The sequence below is a fragment of the Protopterus annectens genome, chromosome 12.part0, assembly GCF_019279795.1.
Source record: "Protopterus annectens isolate FY-2018-M chromosome 12.part0, PAN1.0, whole genome shotgun sequence".
NCBI lineage: Eukaryota > Metazoa > Chordata > Ceratodontiformes > Protopteridae > Protopterus > Protopterus annectens.
The window spans coordinates 602511179-602538379 of record NC_056746.1 but is presented as its reverse complement, the minus strand read 5'-3'; the positions used below and the strand labels follow the sequence as shown (position 1 = coordinate 602538379).

Genomic DNA, 27201 nt, shown 5'->3' with positions numbered 1-27201 from the left:
CGAAAAGTGTGGTAAGAATTGTAGCCTGGTATTGCAGGGGTGCTCTCTGGAGCCTTGAACCAGGTCTCAGTTACTGCACAGATATTGATGTTCTCCATTTTTAGGAGTGCCTCGAGAGAGTGCATTTTGAGGTTTAGACTTCTAGCATTGAGTAGCATTACCTTCAGATTTTGCATGCTTGTATCTGTTATGGTGGTGGTTTTATCCTTTGAACCTTGCCTAAAAAAGCCACTATAGGGTGGCAAGAGCTTTAGCCAGTAACCTGAATCAAAGGGGTGACAGGTGCAGACTATCTCTGGCAAAGCATCATGGTTTGTCGATCATGTCTTCCCAGGCAGACAAATACTGGATCCCCTTTGAATGCCAACTGAAGCTTAGCCAATTGTTGAAGTGAATCATTTTGTCCTTATACTATGGTGTCATTCTGGGCGAAGGCAGGATGCTGCTCAGGGCTAGGGTCATACCTGCCTGGGTCACATGATCCAAGAGCTCTTTCATGTCTCTTTTCATGTAGTCCAGGGTGGTACGTCTGAAGTCATTCACTCCAGCATAGACAATGACAGAGTCATATTTTTACTTGTTGTGGAGTGACTTGAGTGGCGGATCCTGGCACCCAACAGGCAGATGACTGTAATTTTCTCCTTGTTCAGCCTGGTGAGTGGGACATCAGAGTGCCTGATTATAGAGTTACCTATGATTAAAGTGTTGGGTACATTGTCTTGCCTTAGGGGCTGTTGTTGGGTGGCACACTGGTGTTGTGAGCTATGTGTCACTTTGATTGTGACTGGTGTTTGTTTGCGTTTCAGCTTTGGAGGTCCCTGTTGCTTGGGCAGGTTAATGTTAAGGGCCTCTGCATATGTGGGTTTAATGTTGCTATGTTTGGGTGTTGATGGTGTGGGTTTTGAAGGGCTATGAGTTGCTTGAGGTGTAATGCAGGTGTTAACCTTCTCCTCTTGACTGTCTAGCACAATCTTGGCCAGAGAGAGCTTTGCTTCCAGTTTGGCTATGTAAGTGCATCTCTCGCAGGTTGTAGTGTTGGGTAGTAGGAGGAGAGGATTGTCTGTGTACATGAGGCAGTTGCTGCATTGCCCCAGTATGCCCTGATTCACAAGGTGGACAGGAGAGATCACTGGAAGCTGACCCTTGGACATGCCTGTTTAGGTGCTTTTTTGTAAAGTTTAAGAGCTGTTTTCCCTTACCTTTGCAAGGTACTTTGCAATTATAGGCTGTTTAGTGCCTATGATTAATTTCTCCTTATTGACAAGGAGAGCTGAGTGCTTGTATCAGTTTCAGGCTTCCTAGTGCTTTCCAGCAGGTTCTAGAGCAAGTTCTAGTCACAGGGGTTCAGATTTTAGTGCTACTACTGAGAAACCAGCTTGTTCTAAGGGAAAATTTGAAGAGCAGACTTTCTGGCATCTGGAATAGTTTAACTGTAGCCTCACAGTGCTGCACGATGTGAAATATGTGCAAACACACGCATTTTTAAGCCAGAAAGTTGAAGGGGATAGAAAGCATCCCAAAATGGCTAATAAAATTACAATTTCAGAGCTGGAAACCACTCCTCTAGTGTTAGACAGGCAGTACAATGCTCACCACTCCCACTGGTAAGCAGTAGGACTTCCCTCTACCACAGCAAGGTCTGGATAGCTCTGAACACAGAAAATAAAGTCTTGAGACGAGCAAAGCTTGGGACATGGACTGGCTAGGAAAGGTGGGAAATGAACAAACAAGATAGTATTTTTTTTGTTGAAACAGGCTAAACAATGAAATAATACAATAAAAAAACACAGAAAAGGCTAACACACTTGAGTGTATAGTCCTAAACAGTAAATGGAATTAAAACTCTACAAAATTAGCAATTTAAAACTTTTTAAATGAAGCAAAGCAAGTGCACAACTGAAAAACGATTTAAGAGGAAGTAATACAGCAGAATAAGTAGCTAGTCTACATATACATACATACATATATATATATATATATATATATATATATATATATATATATATATATATAATTTATACACATATGGTATCCATTATATTTGTTGAACAATGTTTTTTTTCATCTGTTTAGTCGACAGAATTTGGTCAATTAAACAGATGGTTGACTGGTGTAGACAGATATGCAAGATCTGTATATATAAGTAGCAGGGGGTACAGGAAGGCTTGCCACACAGCAGAAAACGTTTTCTTTTTTTTCTGTATGTTTTTTATTTTGCATACAACAAGACTGTTGTTCTGAGAATGCATAGTAGTATATCCATTTTTGTGCATTTGATTTGGGTTATTTCATATATTTGAACAGTCGACCAACAACCCCTCGCATGGACGGCAACTGCAAGGCCAGGAAATCAAGTAACACCACAAATTGGCCAACAGATTCGAGAAACCACATTTATTTTTAAATGTTTTAAAAAGTACAGACCGGTTTTGGTCTAATGACCTTTATCAATGTAACATTTGGAATCTGCAAAACACTTGCAGATATAATGACACCAAAATTTGAACACACCAATCAAAAAACAAAAAACAAAACATGCTAATGCCCACATCAACAGTTAAAGGTATATGCATTTTATATATATATATATATATATATATATATATATATATATATATATATATATATATATATATATATAATAAGTGGTACACCAAATAATCAAATATATATGTTATATACATCAAAATGCACATGAGTATACATACTTTATAAAAATAATATTAGTGTCTAACAAAATATATATATCAAAAATATATATGATGAATACATCAAAATGACTATATATGCCTGTACCATAAAAAACAACCTGCTCTAACATGTGAATGATTTGTTAATGTCTCACAAAATGTACTCAAGATCAACTGTTCTTGAACAAATTCTCTTGTTCCTCATATATTGGGATTTGGGGATGTTACGTGTAATGTGACCTGGATGACAGCTGGAGGCATGTAATAGTGAATTTCAACAAAGGGGCTTTCTGTAATGTAATGCATATACCTTTAACTCTTGATGAGGGCATTAGCATGTTTTGTTTTTTGATTGGTGTGTTCAAATTTTGGTGTCACTATATCTTCAAGTGTTTTGCAGATTCCAAATGTTACATTGATAAAGGTAATTAGATGGAAACCGGTCTGTACTTTTTAAAAAATTTTAAAATAAATGTGGTTTCTCGAATCTGCGAACAGTCCCATACATATATATCTATATATATATATATATATATATATATATATATATATATATATATATATATATAAAAATTATATATGTGTGTGTCTGTGTGTGTATTGATCTATGTCATCTGATTGAATGCTTATTTGATTGAATCCCAAATGGTTGAACCCATTTGATTGAAAACTCATTTGACTTAAAGCTCAGTTGTTACAAAAGTGAAGAAGTCTGTAGAAAGTATGTGATGGTGTCATTTCTTATCATAGGAGTTATTAGGGGAGGGGATCTAACAGAGTATGTGTGGATTGCAATGGCCAAGCATCATGTTGTACCCCCAGATCTATACATATTTGTGTTTGCACTTTAGCACTGATTACTTTTTTGTCGTGTTTTTTTTCTTTTCTCTGTGGCTATGTGACCATGGAGTTAGTATAGATAAATAAGGGGTGTGTGGGGGGGGGGGGCTGCGGGTGGATGGGGATTTGCTCTCCTGCAAAAACTTTTTTATGGAGTATTTGTTGTGGAGAAGGTGTTCTATCAATGAGTTTTCATTTAAATGGGTTTTCAGTCAAATGGATATGACCATTTGGGATTCAGTCAAATGAGCATTTACTCAAATGATATGGACCCATATATATTTGTATGTGTGTGTACATGAATTTATCTAAACAACATCTGATCAGCAGTAAAATGATCTACAGCAAAATATGTAAAACTAAAAATATCTAAAATGAAAAATATCTAAACACAAAAGACTTTCAAAACTGAAGTTTATGCCCTTTCCTGACTGGTGTGCAACTGTAGAATTGGTATATATATATATATATATAAATATATATATATATATATATATATATATATAAATATATATATATATATATATATATATATATATATATTTATCAGTGAGAGAGGGAGGGGTGCAGAGGACCTTGCTTCCTGCAAAAACATTGAGAATTATGACAACATTTAACCACATAGAACACCACTGCATTGAAAAATATGGCAAAGTCAAACCACATTTTCTCAATATTTTTGCAGGGGTGCAAGCCCATCTGCACCCCCATACCCACCGATAAATGTATATACCAACTTTGAGTTCAAACAGCAATGGAGAAAGGGCATATACCCTTTCTTGGTATAACTCCAGTTTGTCATTGTTTTTCAGGTTAGGTATATTTTAGTTTAGATATTTTTACTTTCAGATTTTGCTATCAATCATTTTACTGTCTATCTTGTTTAGATCATTTTGGTATATACATATATATTTATATATATATAGATAGGTATATACATATATATATATATATATATATATATATATATATATATATATATATATACACACACACACACACACATAAATATATATATATATATATATATATATATAGATAGATATATACACATACACTTATACATGTGAGTGTATGCACAGTTATATATTGTAACATGGTATAGCAGTTCTTGCCAGAATTATACCTTAGAATGATACAAAATAATGTAAACATCGTGAGCAAATATTGGACATAGAACTACTAATAGCATCATTGTATCTTTAGTGTGCTGCTTTTCACTGATATAGACATCTGTGAATCACCAGTTGTGCAGACTTGTATATTATGAAATATTTCAATGAATATCACTTAATACCTTTCAGATTTGAAGGATTTTATAACTGGATCAGGCATGTGTATAATAGTTCAAGTATGTCTCTCAAGTACTACATTTCTGCCTTTGAGAATATCTGTTTTTGTAAACCTGGCATTGCTACATACTGCTATTCTGTATTTTATAACCAGTAAGTAAATTAAATTATTTCTGCTTTAGCTCTGCTCACAAATTGATTATTTCCTTAAGAGAAAATCATTTCCAATTGTAGCAGTACACATCTTTTTCCTGCTTCATTAAAGCATTTTGCACATGAACTTCGACTGAATAACTTTCAGAAAACGCATATTACAATGAAACTTCCACTAGAGGAAAATAAAAAAAGAAACATCTCTTTAATTGAAACAAAAAAAAAAATAATAACTAAATAAATATGAGTTTAAAGAAAAATAGCTTCTATGGAGAGCCATCGGAAACACTACTTTAAAATGCTGCATTTTTAAACAAATGGATTCCATTACCTGATCTGCAAGGGTTGAAAAGCTGTCCAGATACTCAGCAACATAGTCAATGTTGTTATCATTCAGAGTTTGTATAATCGCTCGAGTTTTTGTTGATTTTTGTAGTCCATTTGTTTTTGCAGTTAATTCTGCTAACTGTTTTGCTGTCATGATATTAGCGACTGCATACTGGAAAATATACATTTTTAAGTTATATAAAAAAATGGTTAAGGGACTATTATCCAAAATACAACAGACTCTTAATAAATGACATTTCTGTACATGATTTTTAGAAAACAGGAAAAACAGGAAAGGGATATGTATAAGGCAGTAATGAGCATGGAAACGGAACATTACTATGTCTTCACATATGGTAACAGAACTGTAAGTGGATACGTACATAAAATAAAGCATTAATATTGCCTTTTCATTAAGAACTTTCCGTGCTTGTAAGAATAGCAAAAAGTATTGCAAATATCTCACTGTGGTACTTAATATCGAGTCCTAGTTACTACTGATGTGTACCACTCCAAAGATTGTATTAGTTTGTCAGGTTGCATGGTTGTATCGAATGCTGGAGAATCACAAAGCAATGGTTCTTTTCCCCACATAAGACCCTATGTTTCTTTTTCCAGTACTGACAACTCGGTACAACATGAGAGCATGCTGAACTCCAACCACTCTTGGTACAAAATATTATACCAAGATTTTATTGCCTCAGCAGGTGTAGCTCAGTCTAATGGTAAAGGCTACATAGCATTTACCCAGTAAGGAGAAGGGATTCAAAACATAGGGTCTGCATTATATACAGTGAAAGTAACAGAATGCAAAACATATAAATGCCAAAAATCTACATAAATATTTCTGAGGATCACATTTCCTTTTTATCACACGAGACACTTAACAACTATATTTCAAACTTACCACACACACAATTCCATATGCTAGTTATGTGCACTCACGTCCAGATATCATTCCCCCATATCTTCCTTGGCATAACCCAAAAATTGTATTGAAAAGGAAATTAAAAAAAAGTCATTTTAAGTGCACTATGATACTAAGCTCACTTGTCTAAGTCTCAACACTTCTTGCTAGCCTTACATGGAGCTTCTGAGGTTTTGCTGACCACACAGATCTAATATATCCTTCCATTCCTCTTTGCTACCTTAGCAAAACCGATGCCTAAAAATTACCACTATGCATATAGGTTTTTAAAGTCGCAATCAGCCCTATGATATGAAACATATTGCGCTTATATAAGAAAATGTTCACTGGTAGGTTATCTGAATAACATATTTTCCAGGACCTACTACTTTAATATCTCAAGTGTCAGCATTCTTGTAGTTCCTAAGAATTTCCACCTCTATTCATCTATATCTATCTAGTCTACTACAGAACCCATTAGATCTCCCTCAGACAATAATGTATATTGAAATGCAGTATAAAATATTGATCTGACAAAAGACACCAACCCCATCAGCTCATGTTTAGCATGTTTCCATGAAGGCACCCACTCTGCTAACACACATTGAAAATCAAAGTCCTTCCCTGCAATCCTGGCTTTATTCTGGTCAAGTAATGAGAACAGAACCAATAAACAGGAAAGATATGCAGCGAAACATTTAAAGAAATCTCTCTTCTTGTTTGTCATTCTGTATGTTAATTAATTGTGTGAATTAAATGTATTTAAATGAGTTTGGGAGAACAGTTATTATTCTGAAGAAGTCCCGTTTGTCATAAGGGATGAAAATGTTTAACATTCTCCGTATTTGTAGAGTAGATTAAAGTTTTTACTGTGTGGTACTTGGAGCCATATTTTTTATTTGTCATCTACTGTTGTATTGTATTGGTCACATCAAGGGTGAAGACCTTGGGACATTTCTGCTTCTTAGAATTCTCTTATTCCCATCACGGAATGGCCACAGAGTTGGTATATATATATATATATATATATATATATATATATATATATATATATATATATATATATATTATATATATTGGTTCATTTTATAATCCGGAAATCCTGAAATATCGAATTTCAGAATTTCGAGATCATAAAGCCAAAACCTTAGCTTCCCGAAACCCCAGAAGCATGAATTTTAAAATCGCAAATCCTAAACTAACCATCCACCACACACATACACATACACACACCTTCCCACCACACACAAACCTACACTACATACAATCAGGGGGGCAAGCCCCCCTGCAACCCCCATGTGGGTTGTCTGTGGCTCCCACACCCCCCTACTTAAATATACTAACTCCAAGGTTCACTACACAGACAAACACATGAAAATACCACCACACACCTACATTCCCCTCGCACACACACATCACAGCCACAAAACACACTGACACACACACTAAAGCCCCTAACCAAAACCCTTAAACATAAATACTTACCTGAACTTCCACCTATCCATTCACAGACCACAACACCAGAAGCGCTACTTCAACATCTCCAAACTTCAGGATTTTGAAATTTGTGCTTCTGGGGTTTCTGTGTTTTGAGCTTTCGGCTTTATAATCTTGGGATTCTGAAATTCGATATTTCAGAATTTCGGGATTATAAAGTGCTCCTATATATATATATATATATATATATATATATATATATATATATATATATATAAAATCATGGTAGTGTTGGTGTACAGGAGTCTTGTATCCTGGTAGAAAAAAGAAAGCAACTTTCTTTTGTTGCCTTTTTTAATTGACTATTTGAGTTGTTGACTGTGTAGTGACAACAGTTAAGTAGTGTTCAATGTACTCTTGTGAGTCTTTTTCAAAAAATGTTATAAGTCGAACACTGAGCAAATATGATTTAATGGAGCACATTAAGATATGGGCAATGGCAACTCAAACTCTGTTTGCATCTATAAACTTATTAAAATATATGATGATGTTTCAACCGTTTCATGGGAATCCTAACATGACTATTGGTAGTCAATTGATAGATTTAAAGAAATTTCCCCTTATTAAGGATTTAACTGTAATTGATTTATACCCCTTCTTAGGAGTAGCGGTACAGGATATCTTACAAGAGATGAATCTTCCCATTTCTTATTTAATTATAATGAGGCAGATAAAAGATCTTGCCATAAATTATTTTAATAGCTCCGAAATCAAAGAAGAGGAACTAGTTATTTCTCGCAATCTGTGGGAAGCATTGCAACAAGACAGAAAATACATATCCTCAGCATATAAAATGATAAAAGAGAGGAAATATAATAATCATATTCTTTTATCGAAATACTGGAAAGAGAAAATGGTATCCCTAGATGATAGTAAGATAGTAGAGGCGTTTAACTTAACATTGAAATCAGTATCCCTTCAAAAACTGGTCTTTACTCAACTGATGATATTTAACAATGCGTATTATACCCATCTCACTCTTCATAAATTTGATTCAAAAAATTCACCTAAATGTCCACAGTGTTTAGATCAGACAGCAGACCTGCTACACATGTTCTGGAGTTGCAAGTGCATTTATAAATTGTGGAACTCATTAAAATTGCAGTTACAAAAAATGGGTTACCAAAACTCAACACTCACCTGGGAATTTTTGATTCTACACATCCCACTGGAGAATTTAGACAAATCAAAGAGGATCGTAATTATGAATATCAGTTTTTTAATGAAATTATATATAGCCACAAATTGATTGAACCCAGAACAGACATCATGGCAAAAATTCAGGCTGTTAGCGATCAAGCACATTTTAGCGCATAAATTATTAATTAGTAACAACAAGAAAAGTATAAATAGTATAAAAATTTGGGAGCAAATCTTTAACATTATATTGGCTTAGAGGTTCCTATCCACTTTCTTTTAGGACATTCAGTAAGTGAACAAACACAATCTTAAATTAGATAGAAGATGTAGAAACAATACAGATTGTTGGCTTGAGTTTGTTTTTAATTGTCTATGGTAGATGTTTTCGTGTTTATTTTTTTGTTTTCCTTTACTTGATTAATACGATATCTATTGTTAATGTATGATGTGGATATTTGAAATGGAACTAAACATTGGAAGCAATTTTGTATATAATGTAAATAGTGTGTGAATTGTATTATGGTTTTGAAAAGCAATAAAAATGATTATCGAAAAAAAAAAATTGTTATAAGTCAATATTTATGCAGCTTAAAGAAATAAAACCAGTAATCATATCATTTATTGATAATATTATGTTTCCTGTGAGCAATTAATAGATAAAAATATGTAACTCATTAATAATAGAAGTTATAGGTATGTATTAAAAACTATTTCTTAAGTCACTACAGTGTTTATCATTCCGTGTCAGTGATCGGTTGGACCTGTTTAGTCCTATTCTCATTAAATTGCAGCTGAACAACATTTAGCTATGTCAATGCAGTTTGATAGCAGAATAAAGCATTTAGTCCAGTTTAATGCTTTGAATGCATTGTAGGAGTCTTTGGAATGATGCAGGCTAGTAGTTTTAATCATATGATTCTGAAAATTGCTTGCTGAAACTGTATCAAAGGAGTGATATAGAAAGATCCCAGATTTAAATAAAATAACTTGTTTGCTATGGAAAATTTTAGTCACTTACTCCATCAAAATCACTCCAGCTCCTGATGAAGTCTGAATATTTTGCATTTTTGCTGAAGCTTTTCCAGAATGCTGAAATCCAAGCTGAAGATGATTTCTTGGTGCATCCTGCAGAGGGAGAAGAAAATGAATTATCTTGCTTTGCTTTCATTTTTATTAGTACACATAGTTAATTAATAATGTTTTCTCATTTGCTTCTAACCACGTGACTGTTTTCTGTAGTTCATTATACCACTGTTTAAATATTTGCACATTCTACTTCCTCAGACCTTCGCCAGCATTATCCATCATGAAAAGACTGCAGTAATCCTTTACTAGATTGATGTATCTGTTCCCTTGTAGAAAATGTAAACAATGCTGGTGAAAGGGATCCATCCTCAAGCCCTTTCTCCCATTTTGCACATGGGGTCAGGGTGTCACTCTAACAGTGACAATCATCTTGAGCCAAGGTTTACACTGCCGGGTGGCTAGCTCTGCCACAGTAATTCATTCGTGCCACTCACTCGCACACACACACTCACACCTATGGCCAATTTAGAGTGTCTAGTCTACCTGCTGCATGTCTTTGGAATGTGGCAGAAAACAAGAGCACCCAGAGAGAACCCACGTGACAGCAGAGAGGATGTGCAGACTCTGCACAGAAGGCACCCCAGGTGAGAATTGAACCAGAGACCCTGTTGCTGTGAGGCAATAACTCTGTGGCCGCTCCAATAGCAAGCTTAAAATATTTTGTCTCATTTGGAGCACTTTAACATCATCGACTAATGAACCAAGGCAGATATTCTCCTCATCTGACTCCATACCTTTACCCATGAGAATGAAATGTGCTGATAACATGTCATCTCCAGTGAATATTCAACCATACCTGATTTCCTAACTTTTAACGATAACAATTTTATAACATCCCAATGAATGTTATGATAAATACTTTGTTTTATAAACTAGCTACAATTTTTAAACTCTTGTTTAACATATTTATATCTTCTTATATATTTGTTTTTGAAGTTTTTTTTGGATGCTTAACAAATTTATATGTTTTTATATAATTGTTTGGAAATTTACTCCCCGGACCTCCACTGGAAATGGGTTCATTTCAGCCCAGTGGACTTTCCCGGTCAACAAACGCAAATAAATAAATAAATAAAAATAAATAATTACCACTATTTCTTTGACTACTTTATCTTCTCATGCAAGGCAAGCAGCCTCATGGATGCTTATTCATCATTTTTATTGATCTTTACATGTAGATCTTAATATTCTGGATACAAATATCAACCACCAGATGCATCAATGAATGATATTTAATTCCTGAAGGTTATAAAAAAAATTAAATTTGATCAGAAAATTTGGTATGCACCAAATCTGAACTGTATAAATTAGTTGTTTGGCCTTACTAGCTACAGTTTTATTACTTAGATATTTTATGGTGGAATAAATGAGCTTATGATAGGATGAAATGTCATTTTTTCTTGTCTATGTTCTGTAGCCTAGATAGGGAAGGGGCAACTGAACCATTTGGAAAGTAATGAGCTCTACCTTGGCCATTCTCTGTTGATCACCTTTGAATGCACAGTTTGAAAGATAAAAACACGTTTCAGGTATGTTTCAGGTATGTTTCAGGTACGTTTCAGGTATGTTTCACTCTTTTTTTTTTTTTTTTTTTAAGTAAAATCTTGAATAAGGGGAGTTGGACACAGGGCACATAAACAGGACCTGATTGGCTCTTGCATTCTCTTGCATTTTAGAATTCTCATATATCTGATAATGGATGTTTTTAAATACAGCTCAGCTGAAGAGAACAGGATGCATAAACAGTACCTGGTTGACTGCTTGATGACTACCTTTAAAGAGCACCAGCCACTGAAGAGCTGGGTCAGAAGGGAAGGGGCATGTATCTCGCTAGCATACTTGTCAGTACGAGGAGCAGACCTTTTCTGTTTTCTCTTCTGTCGTCATCCTTACAATGACAAGATAGCACATCTGTAGAAATATATGCAGGGTTTTTTTTAATTAACTTTATTCCACAGAAAAATAGATTTTACCATTACCAAAAACCTTGAGAGTACTCTGAAAAAGAAAAAAGGAAATTAGTCAACTCTTCCTGTTGGGCTGATTTGAAAACTGCCCAGTATTATGTCTACTCCACATTATGAACAAAACAATTACACCTTATGACAAGTCTTCCTGCCTTCTGCAGAAGGCAAAAACATCCTAGGAAGCAGCGAGGAGACCTTCCTATTGGCTCAGGCTGCCACAGGTGACTCAGACATCTTGAAATTGTAAGGAAGAAATGAATGTTCATGTGAATGCAGAGAAATGAGCTAAGCTTAACCTTTAGTGTAAATGATTGTTAAGGCCTCATACAATATATACTGTGACTATTTGTTACAAGCTGTAGTCTAAATGGTGTGGAATACCCTTACAAACCACAGAATATCACAAATAGGGGCATCAGAACCCCTGTAGAATATACTAATTTTTGCAAAGCAGAAAATGCAGGTGGTACAATCTGTAATCTACACATTGTTGAGGAACCCATACTCTGCATGTATATTGGCTACATTATTAATGGGGGGATGCTACACTGGTATTTGTGCTGGTAGCTTTGTTAAGCCAGTGTATATCTGACAATTTATGTTTTACAGATATCTAACATCACCATATGGGTAGTTAACTATATGAGCTGTATTTTAGTAATTATATCCTTCTCTATATTCTCGCACACATTTTATTCATTCCCTGTACAACATGATGCCTGCCAAAGAGGGTGAGAGTATTTTAATTTTTTAAGTATTTTTTTTATAGCCACATTGCCTGGTACTGCCAGCATTTAGGAAGGTTAGTACTCAAATTGTGTGTGTGTGCATGTGTGTGTGTGTGTGTGTGTGTGTGTGTGTGTGTGTGTGTGTGTGTGTGTGTGTGTGTGTGCGCGCACGTGTGTGTGTATATAGATATATGTGTGTGTGTTTTTGTGTGGGGGGGGAGTGTATGTGTATATATACGGGTGTACTTTTGAAGAACGAAGGTTCACTACTTCGAACTTCAAAAGTACACCCACACTAACGCAAAAGTGCACTTTCAAGAAAGTGCACTCTCCTGAACCCACTAGACCAAACGGGCTAGCAGTCATGGACCTTAGGGTTAGGGCATGGGTTAGAGTAAGGGGATAGTTAGTAGGGCTATCCCCTTACCTTGACCTGTGCCCTAACCCTAAGGTCTGTTACTATTGCACTACAGTGGAAGACATTCCAAATCGGGCTATGTCCTCCACTGTGGTGCGATAGTCACGGACCTTAGGTTTAAGGCACAGGTTAGGGTAAGGGGATAGTTAGTAGGGCTATCCCCTTACCTTGACCCGTGCCCTAACCATAAGGTCCGTGACTATCGCACCACAGTGGAGGACATAGCCCATTTTTCAATGTCCTCCATTGTAGGCTCGGTCTAGTGAGCTTAAGTGAAACTGCACTTTCGTTAAAGTGCACTTTCGCTTAAGCGGGGATGTTCATTGTAGGAAAGTACATCCATATATACACAAATGTGAGTGTGTGATATATAGAGAGATAGATGGAAAGAAACTGCCTATATAAAAATAGGATTAAATAATTTAAGATCAAAAGGAAGGTGGTTGAAGAAAATACTGCAGATAATACATTTGCACATCTTTGTTGGATCCCAGCTGGGCTCCAGTGAGTTAATGGCAAAGTATTAGTACATCTAAAAGTAAAGATTTTTTTCAGATATATGGCTGGAAGAAACATTGAAGAAGACTCAAAGCTGATGGTGATTGGGAGTTATGCAGGAAATTGTGGTTGACTCCATTGAAAACTTCAGTGATATCTTTGAATAACAGACCAGCGAAGTTATCTTTGTTAGGATTAGTCAGTGTCATTTCAGTAAGTGTGAATTCAGTGGTTTGAATCCTTCTTCATTTCAAGAATCCTTGCCAGTGACAGGAAAAAATGTTGTACTAATAGAAGCAATCAGTAGCTTGACTTGTAATTGTCTTTTCAAGCACCTTACTCAGATGTGGCAGTAATGGCACGGCCTTGTTACACTTGGAATGAGTATAAGGAATGATTTCTTCCAGTGTTTTGGAAAGGAGTGCAGCTAAAGGAAATATTAAAGATATGCCTTCTTTGAAGAATAATTACATAAACACATTGCATGGTGAACCAGCCATCACTGCTAGCTGATCTATGGTTGGGAAGGGCATCACTAAGCTTGTTTTTTTTCCACGGTGAAAGTCCTTTATAAAATAAAATGGTGGAAGTAAGGACTCTAGGGGGGTGATTAAGTGCAATGTAGTTTTATGCAGTGACAGCAAACTCTATAACAAACTTATCAGAAGTGAATGAAGCGGTGTGTTAGTCACTCTTGAATGCCGAATGAGATTTATTGATTTCATTCAATTATTTTCCCAGGTTATAAAGACAGACATTTAGCAGTTGCATAAGTAGATTATTTTATGCCACCTGATGTCTTTTTTAACCTGATCACGTAGTGACATATATATTATTGTCCTCAGGGGAGTGTTTTTTTTTTCAAATAATTAACTAATGGTGCCAGATGTTTGAGTTCTAGTCTTACCATTCTATCAAGTTTCTAGTTATATAAATGCAATAGCTATCACTGATTTTGGTCTTTTCTCTAACATTACATATTAGCTTTTTCCTATAATTATGAGATAATAGGTTGAGACATATTGGGAGGGGTCTGCAGTGCATCGCACATGTTATTCAGACAGTAATGAGAGCCACATCAGTTTTCATCTAACGGTGCTTGGTTCTCTGATTTAGTTTTTGGTTGTTACCCTTTTGTGAGGAGCTGAATGCACCCCCTGTCTCTGTGTGGGTTTTATCCATCTGCTTTTGTTTCTTCTTCCACATTCTCAGCTGTGTAATATACATCTCTGGCCATTTGTACTTTTACTTTCATCACACTCTAGCACCACAGGGGTACATTGAAGGTAACTACACCTTTTTAGAAGGGCAGGAAGGCATGAACTATTCAAAGACAGGATTCATATATATTTGCCTTTGTCTCCTTAGTTTATTGGGGAAGTACTGTTTTGTTAGTTTTGAATATTAAGCTTTAAATATGACTTATTTTTCCTTGTAAGAAAAACATTCTGATTTTTTTTTTCTTACTTGTGAAGTTTTGTTTATGCTATCTCTAAATCAAAAGGTTGCAAAAAAGCTGTTACACGTATCTGAGAAAATCTGGTACTCTATGACTTTTGAGGCTCACTGGCTCACATACATCCAGTCTTGGCCAGTTAGGATTTGTTAAAAGCATGAGAGGTAGTGGTAAAGATAAAAAGTGAGACAAAGTTTGAAAAAGCAAAAAAGAAGTAATTTATCTGGATGATGTGGGGGCAGGATGGAGGGCAGAGGAACATGGGACAGGTACAGGGGAAAAACACTGGGGACTTGTGTACAACAGGAGGGCCCATGGATTCCTTTGTCCCAGCTCCACTGAGAATTAGTATGCAACAGGATGGACCATGGAGTCCTTTGTCTCACTCCACTGGGGACAAGTATGCAACAGGAGAGCCCATGAAGTGCTTTGTCTCAGCTCCATTGAGCACTAGTATGCAATAGGAGGGCCCATGGAGTCTTTCATTTTACTTAAGGCTGGCCTTGTTGATGGCAAGTCAAACATCAGACACCTATATAGCTAGTAAAGTAGCTATAATGAATGAATACACACTGTGGCAGCCTGTGGATGAAAGGTAATGACATCTGTTGTTTGGTACAATGTCCTCAGAGTTAGTATATATATATATATATATATATATATATATATATATATATATATATATATATATATATATATAGATATATAGTTTGAAGGGGAGGGTGATAAACTCCTTCTAGAAATGCTTTATTATTATTATTTCAGCAATATTTGGAATTTATTGTACTGGACTTAAAACTGCAAATTATTTCATGGTTAACTAGGATCTCAATCATGGCCCTTTTACTCATGTAAGGGAGCTGAATGTCCAACCTATTGCAATTCAGCATTCTTATACTCTAGCATCACCATTCTGTTAGCTCCAAAATGTTAAGCAGTGTCCCATTCTAACTGCAAAGCTAAAACCTACAACTCATAAAAGATCTCTGCTGTCTCCCCTACTACAGCATAACCCACATTATTAAGTCACCCACCACTTAACCTCTACAACTAGTTCCTTCCCCATTGCTGGACCCATACTCTAAAATTCCCTTCCATAAAGTCTGTCAACATATACAAATAAATAAACTAAAAATTAGAAGACTTTTTCATTTAACACCTATTTTGCAGAGTCATGAGGCAAAATGGTACATTAATTATTATTATTATTCATTTCCAAAAATACAATCTCCGAGACAAATTAATTTCAATTCTTACAATATAAATATTTACTATCCAGCTGCTATCCATAAACATAAGCATATATGACTGTTAACATGTCTAATCTGGAAGCTTGACTTTGGTTAAATGAATTGTTCAGAATTGCATAGAAGCTATGGGAACCTAACACAGATTAAAAAATACAGTTTATAAGTACCCTGTTGGTTTAGTGACTAGACTATACTGCTAGCTGGATAATGTGTGTGTGTGTGTGTGTGTGTGTGTGTGTGTGTGTGTGTGTGTGTGTGTGTATTTGAGGAAGGGGACTTCAGAAAATATATGAGTAAACATAATTTTTTCACATACAAATTGAATATTTTCTTACCAATCAGGTTCAAGGTTTCTGTTATCCAGGATGCAACAACTGTCTGTTCTGCATTATCCATAGATGTATAAACATCATCCAGTGCTTGAACGCTAATGTATTAAAAAAAAACAGAAAACGAAAATGAAGAACGCAATTTAAATGTTTTAAAATGTATTTATTTAGTTAGGTTTTTGCAAATTGCAATGCATGAAGACTTACAGAAGGTCCACTGAGTGAAAACATCAGGTCATGTGAAAATTGTTACAGTGTACACACAACTTAAACAATCAAATCCAGTACATGATAGTAGCATATTGGCCTTGAATCTATTACCACATGTGGGCTATGCTCTGGGTATTATTGTCTGATATTCAAAGTGCATGACTGGTCACATTAGCAGGTGTTCTAGAAGTAACTGCTACCTCTGAGCAGTAATTTATAAGTTCACAAAATAATGTTTTTCCTGCAATTAGAAGCACTTCAGAAATCATATATTCTTCTTAATTGTGTTTTCAACCAGGAGGGTCTACTGATGAGAGAAAATATAAATGGTCCATATTTTACTAGTGAAATAACAATAAGGTATAAATAAGATATAAAAATGTGTGTTCAAAAAAGTTTCATGTATCCTGCCACTCAGAATCCTCTAGCCAGGTGGAGTTTAAATACTCATAGACTGCCTCTGGTCTTCAAAAGCTTGAATATCGGTTTAGACCTCTGTTAATGATTGGTAGCGCCACTTCAAACAAATCCACAGGTGTCCTACCCTTTAAATTAATGTAAAAATAGAGCTACACTTACTTAATTATAGAAATCCAATATAAATTACGGAATAGGAATACCAATATGAGTGAAGAGAGAGAGTAAGAACGTACAACGGCTCTTGCTGATTCGTGGATTAAACTCAAAAATGCAGTTGGACTTGTGAGAAAATTTAATTGGGGACTGGCATATAAACTCTTACAGAAGAATAAAAAAAAGGATCATCAAGTGAATGCCAAGGAAAAAAGGTTAAAAAAGAAGAGGAAAGGAGTCCAGCTGTAGCTCAAACACACTTCCCAGGAGCAAAATCCAGTAATGGCAACCATCCTGGAATCCAGTGGGGGGAGGAAGAAAGGGAAGTTACAAAGAGATATTTTAATGGAAGTGAAGAAAATAAATACCAGACTGGAAGAAAACATTAAAAACACTGACAAAGTAATTAATGAAGTAACAGAGGTGGTGAATGAGCACTCTGATTCGTTGCAGAATATTTTTCATGAAAATTAAGTGCAGAAATCTTGATTTACTTCAAATGATGTAAAAACGGAATGAACAGAAGCAAGCATGATCAACCAGGAGTATTGATCCAGGAGATAACAACATCTGATTCAGTGACATCCTGGAGAATATGGAAGGCAGAGACTGCATATGTTACATTCTCAGTTAGCTTCCTGATCCCACATGTCAGAAGAGGAAATCATGGTGGAATGGACAAAAAGAATGACTAGGAACCCCCCCCCCCCTCCCGATGGAAGTGCCACTTGCATGGGTGATTATAATCTGCTTTGCTACATTTGTTCTAAAAAAGAAAGTACTCGCCCAAGTGTGGGAACCAGGGCTATAGCTAACGTATAGAGACTTTTGTGTTTATTGAGCAGAATTTTTCTGCCCCTGCTCAAAGAAAGAGAGCAGCCTTTGTTACAGTCCAAAGACTGGGTAGACTAAAAGGGCTCCAATTTAAGCTGTTAAATACAGTCACATTAAGAATTATTTGTTCAGCAGAAGTCAGGTCATTTATTACTCTAGAGGTGGGCAGAAATGTTTGAAGACCAAAGAATCAACATAGACCACGAAGTAAACTGCTTTTGAACATCAAGAAAGTTATAAAGTTGAAATGTGAGTACCCGATATTGAGTATCCAAACTGGAGAAAATTTTTCTCACAATTTAAGAAGTGCAAAGGAGTGGGAGAGACAGAGAGAGAGAGATAGAGAGAGAGAGAGAAACAGACATTATACTGTCACAACAATGATGGATGATGGTGCAGGTGTGCTTAGGTAAGCTCAGCATGGTATAACAGATTATAAGCAAGTACTAGACCTTCCCTGTATGGGATACAGGATGGATCAAACATATGACATAAATTTAACCTGGACATATTTCTTAAGTATATAAATAAAAACACTTAAAAGTGGAAGTATTTGCGAAAACTGTTTCTGTTTTGCTTTAACTTTGTATGGCGATAAATCATAATAATTCTTATAAAATAAATATGTTTTGGTTACTAAATGGAAGTCTGCATCTAGCATCTAATTTTTTTATGTTTTCCGTGCCTTTCCTTTGATCAGAGGTTTTAATGATGTTATAATTACACATCTGTCAGGAGGAATGAACAACAGAATTAGATATTTTCACCACTGAAAATATGATTGGGTTGAGGTTTGGTATAATCTGCTTAATAGTGGGCAGAACACATTTACTGTAATTCCTTTAATCCAGAAGGGAAGAATAAAGTAGTTATCTGTCATTCTTAAAGTGTTTTTATAAATAAGTATGAGTCATGGGTGATTTCTTGTTAAAACTTTTATCATTTATGTTAATCAGGAATGTTCAAATGGTGGAACAGACATAATATTGCAATGATCCTAGGGAGTGGATTGGGTGAGGCAGCATGAGTCATTATGCAATGGTCAGCATCTGTTCATGTGAAGAGATCAGTTTGATGAAGTTAATATACAGGGTAAAGCAATAGTTAACTCATTTACCGAGTCACTAAAATAACATATACAGTAATAAAGGAGCTGTACTTCCAAGTTTGCCATCCTTTGTATGCGATGTAAAACTGAAGTCCTATCTGCTTGAGCTGGTGTTAGCTCAGGTAGGTGTAAAATATCAAATCGCCCCTATCAAAAAGAGTTTAAGTTCCCTGATGCCAGCCAATCGTCCCCCTGGCAAGAGGTTGCTAGCCTAGTGTGACTAACCCGGTCAACAAAAGATGAATACAAAAAAGTAAATAAATGACTAGATCTCACACTGCAAGGTTTGCAGTTAGGAGTGGAATGTAAACTCTGTTTAGCAAATGGAAGCCTGTTGGACAGAGATTTGTGAGTGAGATGATAGTTTGTACAAGGAATTAAGGTGATTTGTGGGCTGGAAAAGACAAAGGATAACCAGAAGTAAACAAGTACACCTAAAGTAAACCAGAAAGCATAAATTATAGAAATAATAATAGAGCATGCATTAGTTATTGGGAGCATGATTGGGGGACTGGTGGAGAAGCCTGGTCTTTGAAACAAGCAGATGGAATTGCTACTTTTCACTTTTGGGGGTGAAGAACATCCAGTTTGGTTGCGGAATAGGGAAGAGTACACTATCCTTGGAAGGAAAAGTTAGATTTTTTTTACTTAGCAAAGAAGTTAAAATGTGTGTTTAATGGGTCCTGTATTAGACATACACCAGCAACTGATAAGTGAACATACAAAATGGAATATGCAGAGGCACACTGGGAGAAATATGGTATTATATATGGAGATAACAGTTATAAGTCTGAGGTTGTGGACAGAGATGTAAAACAATAGAGAAAATGTATTTAATGAATAAAGGAGAAAGGAAAGAAGTAAGTAATGATAAGACAGTATATAAACATTTTAAAATGGGTTGTTACTGTGTTAATAAATGAAATAAAAAGGGAGAGGATACTGCATCTGATAAAATAAGAAGTAGTGGGGATAGTAACCTTGCAAGAAATGTACTTGACTGTAGTGGTAAACAGAAAACTAGCACATAAGGAATACAACATAGTCGTGATGGATCGAGAGGAGGGGAACTACAGAGGATTACAATAGTAGCAATCAGTTTGGTTGAAGAAAGATGGGGCTTTGGAGAGTGAAGGTGGTTAACAGGATGGAATAACATTTGCTAGAGTACCAAGTTTCTTTATACATCTCCTTAAGAGCAAAACTTTGGTTTGTGAATGCACTGTTGTTCAAAGTTATGCACTTTCAGGAAAGAGCCTTATTAATGGGCGGTGATTGGAAACTGTATTTTCAAGAAAGTAAGATAGAAGAGAGAGACAGAGAGAGAGAGAGAGAGAGAGAGAGAGAAAGACAACTATAGCACACAGAGGGACAAATTATATGTTGAAAAGATGAGGTATTTCAAATCTTTGGTCAAGGTCCAGAGGGTGGATAGTTCCAGAATACACTTACTGCAGTCCAAAGTAGCATTGGTTTTCTAGAATTGATAAAGTTATTATATAAATGGGGCATATAGGAAAGTTGGACAGAATACAAATGGGTCCAATAACTGCTTCCTGATAATGCCTATTTAATGACAACTCAAATGCATATCAGAGGGCTGAAGGTGGAATCACTGGAAATTCTCATGTTTTCTGTTGAAGGGAATCCAATTAAAGACTTTTCAGGAATGGGATTGGGTAAGAGAAGAGTGAAAGGAAATAGGATAGTCTCAAGCAAAGTGTAATATGCAAAGTGGGTTTTACAGGAGACAATAATTACAGAGCCTTAGGAGTTTACATATTGGAGAAGGGGAACTACAGGAAGAAGAGAGAATCTAGATGAGAAAACTAAAGAAAGAATTTCACTGAAATCATTTCTTAAGAAACATTCTTTGAAAATGAAGATTCAGATAATTATTCTTTCTAACCAAATTGGGGATAGTTTGATGAAGGACCTTCTAGAAAATGAAGTAAGTGAAGCAGTGAGGAGACAACAGAGGGATAAATAACCAGGGTTGGTTTGGATTCCGATAGAGGTATGGAGGCTAGAATCAGATAAGCTAGCCAAATGCTAGACTATGTTATTTAATCAGATACTAAGCATCTAGTACATGCCTGAATCATTGTAAAAGAAGGTGATAGGGGCACTACCAAAAGAAGGCCAAGACCTTCAAACACTGTTAATAAAAAATAATGCAGTCATGGACAAAGAAGAGGTGGCACTTTTCTCATTAGATGAGGCATTCAACAGGGTACACTGGTTATATTTGTTTACTACTCTAACTCATTCAAGCTTGCAACACCTTTTCGCATACTTCCATTTCACACCCATAGCTTCTTATGGCATACAGACATTTTTTGGTATGGCTTCTTTAACTAAGCGACATACCAGCTAATAATGAGCACTATTAGGAAGTAAAAGGAGTCATTAAAAATGGCATTGTGATTCTTAATTTAGGATGTTCTGCATTAGAGAAATGAATCACTGTAAGTTATTATTCATATTTTCATAACTGAGAGCCCTACATGTTCTTTGGGGGATATGGTGTGAAATGGTCTGATGAGAATCAGGAAAATTCATTGCCAGTGTCCATTTATATTACACTATACCTCAGATATTGCTGGTGGTTTGTTAGTAATTACGGAAATAAACAATATTTCCATCTGTACATAATACTCCAAAAGCCAAGTGACTAACAAACTGTTTCATGACATCAGGGGAAATCTTGGATATTGTTGAAGAAAACTGCCTTTGATATTTGCACTGTAAGTTACCCATCTTGAGAGATATTCAGTGTTATTTATATCACTAATTATACAATTAAGTATATGTTTTCTTATTTCTGTAAATATCTCAATAAGCATGCAGTCACAGAGGAATTTCTTGTTGTCATGCGAAAGCTTATGTCTGGTTAACAAAACTGTTTTAACTATACTTGTCTGGATTGTATAGTTTTCAAGATATGGCAATTTGTTTATGAAAGTTTGGCAAACAATATAATTTGGAGTTTGTATACATTATAATGTAGTATAGTATTTATGGAAAGATTGTGACTGCACTATTATCACTGTAAAGAATACTTCTTACTGATAACATTGTTATTTGTACAATTTTAATAGCTTTCATTGTTCACAAAATATTTTTATTTGTTTATCTTATGCTTTTAAGTTTAATTTTCAGAAAATGTTTTGGAATGCAAGATGTGTGTAGGCTGCTAAAGGTGTGACATTCCATACCACATTGCTGTTAATGAGCTAAAAGGTATGCCAGGATGCCAAAGTGCAGCTGCCGATAGGAGGAACTGTCAGACATATTAAGTATTAGCAAAGGCACTAGGCATAGTCACCCATCTTCACCCTTGTTATTTGCATTATTACACTTTGGCAGTCAAAGCTACAAGTACATAGATGAGGAGACATCGATCTGAAGACATCGGTGGACACAGATGAAGTTATATTTATCCTTTCAGAACATTGGTATGAACTGGAGAATATTTATAAATCCTTACAACATTTGGGGAATCTCGGGGTACAAAATAAATGAAGAAAACACAAAGACACTGGGAATTAATCTTGCAAACAGGATACCACTGATGAGCAAGTGCCTGCAGATATGGGCCAGGAATACAATAAAATATTTGGTGTCTGACTGAGGAAGACTTAGCAAGAATCTATGCAGAAGTCATATGAAAAGAGCATGGCATTGATTCAAAATAATTTAAAGAAATGGAGAAAACTGAATTTGACATTGCACAAAAGATACACATTGTGAAACAGCACATCTTGGCATATTTTTTAATCTTGAGACAATCTTTTGGTCACCACCACTAGGGCAACAATGCAAAAGATTAAATTATGGATGAGGGATTTCCTGTGGGAGGAGGGAGTCCTTGAGTAAGGTGAGAAAGAGTTGCTCTTCATAAGGAGCCAGAGGGCCCTGGCAGTTCTTGTAATTGAAAATTGATATATATATATATATATATATATATATATATATATATATATGTGTGTGTGTGTGTGTGTGTGTGTGTGTGTGTGTGTGTGTGTGTGTGTATAGATTTACTATCAAAATGTGGAAAATCAAAACATTTTTCTACAGAATGATTGATTATCCGCATTTGGTAATACCGAATTACCAAAGTATTGGAAATGGTAACCACAGAATCGACATTCGAACACTGGACATTCCAATGTCAAAAGTCTGTGTTACCGGTAATGCTTTTGCAAGGGGTCAAGTCATCCTGCACCCCCCATGTGAGAGGGCTGTGCTCCCCACACCCCCTGCATATTATATATACCAACTGCGAGATCGCACTATAGTGAGGAAAAGGGAAAATTTCATGATCTACACTGTACAGTGATCTCAGTTTAAAACATCAACTTTGTATTAGCCAGTATGTACTCATTTTTGCTAATATGAAGTTTTATATTTTCAGTTCGACATTACAAGCATTGGTAGAACACACGTTCGACCAACTTGTGTTGGTCATTTTGACTGTAAACCTATGTGTATGTGTATACATACATACATACATATATATATATGTGTGTGTGTGTGTGTGTGTGTGTGTGTGTGTGTGTGTGTGTGTGTGTGTGTGTGTGTGTGTGTGTGTCTCTGTGTGTGTGTGTGTGTGTGTGTGTGTGTGTGTGTGTGTGTGTGTGTGTGTGTATATATATATTTATATATATATATATATATATATATATATATATATATATCTATCTATATATATATATATATATGGTTTCACTTCATAATCTCAAAATGCTGAAATACCAAATTTTAGCATTCCGAGACCATGAAGCCGTAAAGTCAGAATGCCGAAAGTGCATAAGAACGAATTTGAATATTTCGAATCCGCGCTTATGCATTTCTGGTATGTTGCGTGTCATGTTATGGTGCCTGAAATTGCAGGTGAGTGAGTGTTTGTGTGTGTTTTGTATGTTGTATGTGTGGGTAAGGGTAGGGAGGTGTAAGTATGAGTGTAAGTGTTGGATTTGTTGGTGTTTGTGCATGTGTGATGTTTATTTGTGTGTGAGCGAGTGGAGAATGTCGTGGTGTGAGTTTTTTTTTTTTATGTTATGTGCAATCTCGGAGTATATATAAGTGGGGGGGTGTGGGGTTGTGTGCTCTGGGTGGAATGGTGTTTGTGTTATGTGGTGTATGGTAAATGTATGTTCGTGATTGTGTGATTCGTGATTGTGTGTTTCGGTATTGGGAATGGTTCAGCTTTATGGTCTCAGAATGCTGAAATTCGCTATATATATATATATATATATATATATATATATATATATATATATATATATATATATATTATAGAAAGTTGGGGCACCCAATCCTATGATGCTAAATGGGTAGTAATGAGGTGATCTGGGAAGCCAGAGCAGAATAAATGAATTTACCTATGTTGGAAGTAATGCTGAGGTGTAAACATTTTTCAGCAGGGGAATCTGACAAAAAATAGGATATAATCAGTGGAGAGACTCAGGATAAAGAGCTGATTGAAGTTTTTTTTTTTCAAGTGAGACTTAACACCTCTCAGAAGACACTCATGGATATTGTTAGTACCCATGGAATTCTTATTGTTTTTATTGGCAAATGAAAAAAAAAGACTTGGTCCACAGCAATTTCATAAGGGAAGGTATGGGGGTAGGGGAAGATGGCGGCCTGAAGCTGGAAGAAAATGTGGTCACAGGAATCTTAACAATGTCCCTAGGATTGCACAAGGAAGCACCACTGGAGATAAGTTCTGAACATTTTTGATTAATTTTATGCTTCTTAATGCAGTTGAAGAAGGCATTCTGGTTGGCTTTTGAACTGCTTGCAACCCCAAGTTCATAGTCACCTTTGCAGTTCTAGTGGCACACTTAAGGGACTTCCTTAGCAGTTTTTAAATGCCTTTTATAATGATGTTTTTTATAGATGGCCAGGAGCTTTTTCATTTTTCTATAGAGTTTGTTGATGTGAGAGTTCCACCATATAGGTTTTGTTTAAAACTTGTCATTATGTTTGTGTTGGATATCTACAGTGAAGCTGTGGAGGATATGTTGGCTTTGGTTCTTATTGTACCAGCTGGCATTGTTAATTCATAGTTTCATAGTATAGTACTAGGCTATCTGCCCAGGGGCATTTGTAAGCCTAGCTATAGTGATGTGGCTTTTGCCACCCCATGAAATGGTACAAAAAATGTACAGAATAAATTTAGAATACTGTGCCTCTGTCTAGTAGTGACACAATGAAGGTCCCTTTATATAATAGAATTAGTTTACTGTGCCCCTGTCTAGCAGTGACACAGATGTGACCCCTGGGGTAAACTTACGGTCTCCCATCCACTCATCAAGATTTCTCTTGAAGAGAGTCAGTGAGGGGCTCTGCCTAATATGAACTGGGATCTTGTTCCAGAGTATGGGAAGCCTCTGGGTTATGAATCTATCCCTCCAACATGTCCTATTCATATTTGTGCTGAGGTTTAAGTCTTTATTTAATTTGGCAGCATAGGTCATGTTAGAATATCAAAAGCTCTTTCACTAAGTGCTGATAGAACAGAATATAGCCATCAGTCTCAGGTACATGGTTTTCTGAACAGATATAGTATTTCTGTTTATCAATAATATTAGTAAATAGTTATCAATTAATTTTGGAGCAACCTCTACAAGCAGAGGAGATATTAAGTACCACAAATCCGGCTTCCAGGGAGAAAGCCACAGTGAGATGTTATGATGTTATTAGCAAGGACATTACTAACAGGGTAGAGAAATTTTCAGGAATGTTTGTGAGGACATGGTCCAGAGCACTGATGCCTCTGGTGGGCACGGTGACATGTTGTTCAGTCACATTGGAATTTGCAAAGGCTAGAAATATATGAGAACATTTGTGGTTGGTAGTATGCTCCCCTGCTGAAGTCACCTGTAAGAAGGATATTTATTTCAATAGTGAAAGTTTCTATCTTGTTAAGGTATTCTGCATTAGATAATTTTATTGAGTGTTACTAAAACATCAGCTAGTTTCAGATCTGTGTCATGTGAAATCTGGCAAAATACTGTGTAGTTGTGAATAAATATGGATTCTACCTCTGCATTTGCTGGGTGGGCACTGGATCCTAGTTTGGAACCAGGTTTCTGTAATGACACAAGTGCTGTAAGCAAAGTCTAAAGATTAGACATTTTCTTGTTTAAGATTCTACCATTAAGAAGTGGAACGTTGATATGATCTGCACTGGAACTTACTATGTTAGAATGTCTATCAGGTCAACTCTAAAAAACCACTATGGGGTAGCAAATGTTTTAGCTGGTATAACAAAATGAAGAGGTCAAAGGCACAGGTCATCCATGGCAAAGGAGTGGGGTCTGGTAACCATTTCATCCCACACAAATGCACACTGGACCCCCCTAACTCTACCTAGAATAACACCACTTTGCTAGTCATTTATCCACACTCTTTTAACCTTGAATTAAGGCTTCATGCTCTCTGAAGGTAGGATGCCACTCAATGCTACGACTTTGCCTTCATTGATAGACTTGACCAGAAAGCTCATCCTTCAGGATGGAGTGCCTAAGACTGTTCTTTTCCACATGGTAATTACACAGTTGTAATCATATATAGACAGAGGCAGGGGCCTGTTAGTCCCAGTGACATCCCTAATCCTAGCACTTGAGAGGCAGTTTTTCCCTTATCCTTTGCCAACCTGGTGACCAATGTGTCTGTGTGTCTTGCAATGGAGTCCCCAATGACTAAGGTGCTACAGAGATATGCTTTGTGGGGAATTAAGGATGCAGGTTTGCAGTATAGATGACTCATGTAACTGTAGCCATGGGTATGGGAATGGTGTTAGTACTACAACTATGTTCCTGAGGTAGGCTAACATGAGGCCTAGGGGGCTTAGATAAGGATGCCTTGATTATATCAGCATATGT

General features: G+C 36.0%; 1 protein-coding gene across 1 annotated transcript in view; it reads right to left on the bottom strand.

Annotated features, from left to right (window-relative positions):
- LOC122816739 overlaps positions 1 to 27201 on the bottom strand; it is a 1006513-nt gene that overhangs the window by 774143 nt on the left and 205169 nt on the right. The window contains exons 9-11 of the mRNA XM_044089733.1: positions 16585 to 16676; positions 9865 to 9971; positions 5307 to 5474 (exon numbers count right to left, since the gene is read on the bottom strand). Of these exons, the coding sequence (XP_043945668.1) occupies positions 5307 to 5474; positions 9865 to 9971; positions 16585 to 16676 (367 nt within the window). The remainder of the gene's footprint in view (positions 1 to 5306; positions 5475 to 9864; positions 9972 to 16584; positions 16677 to 27201) is intronic.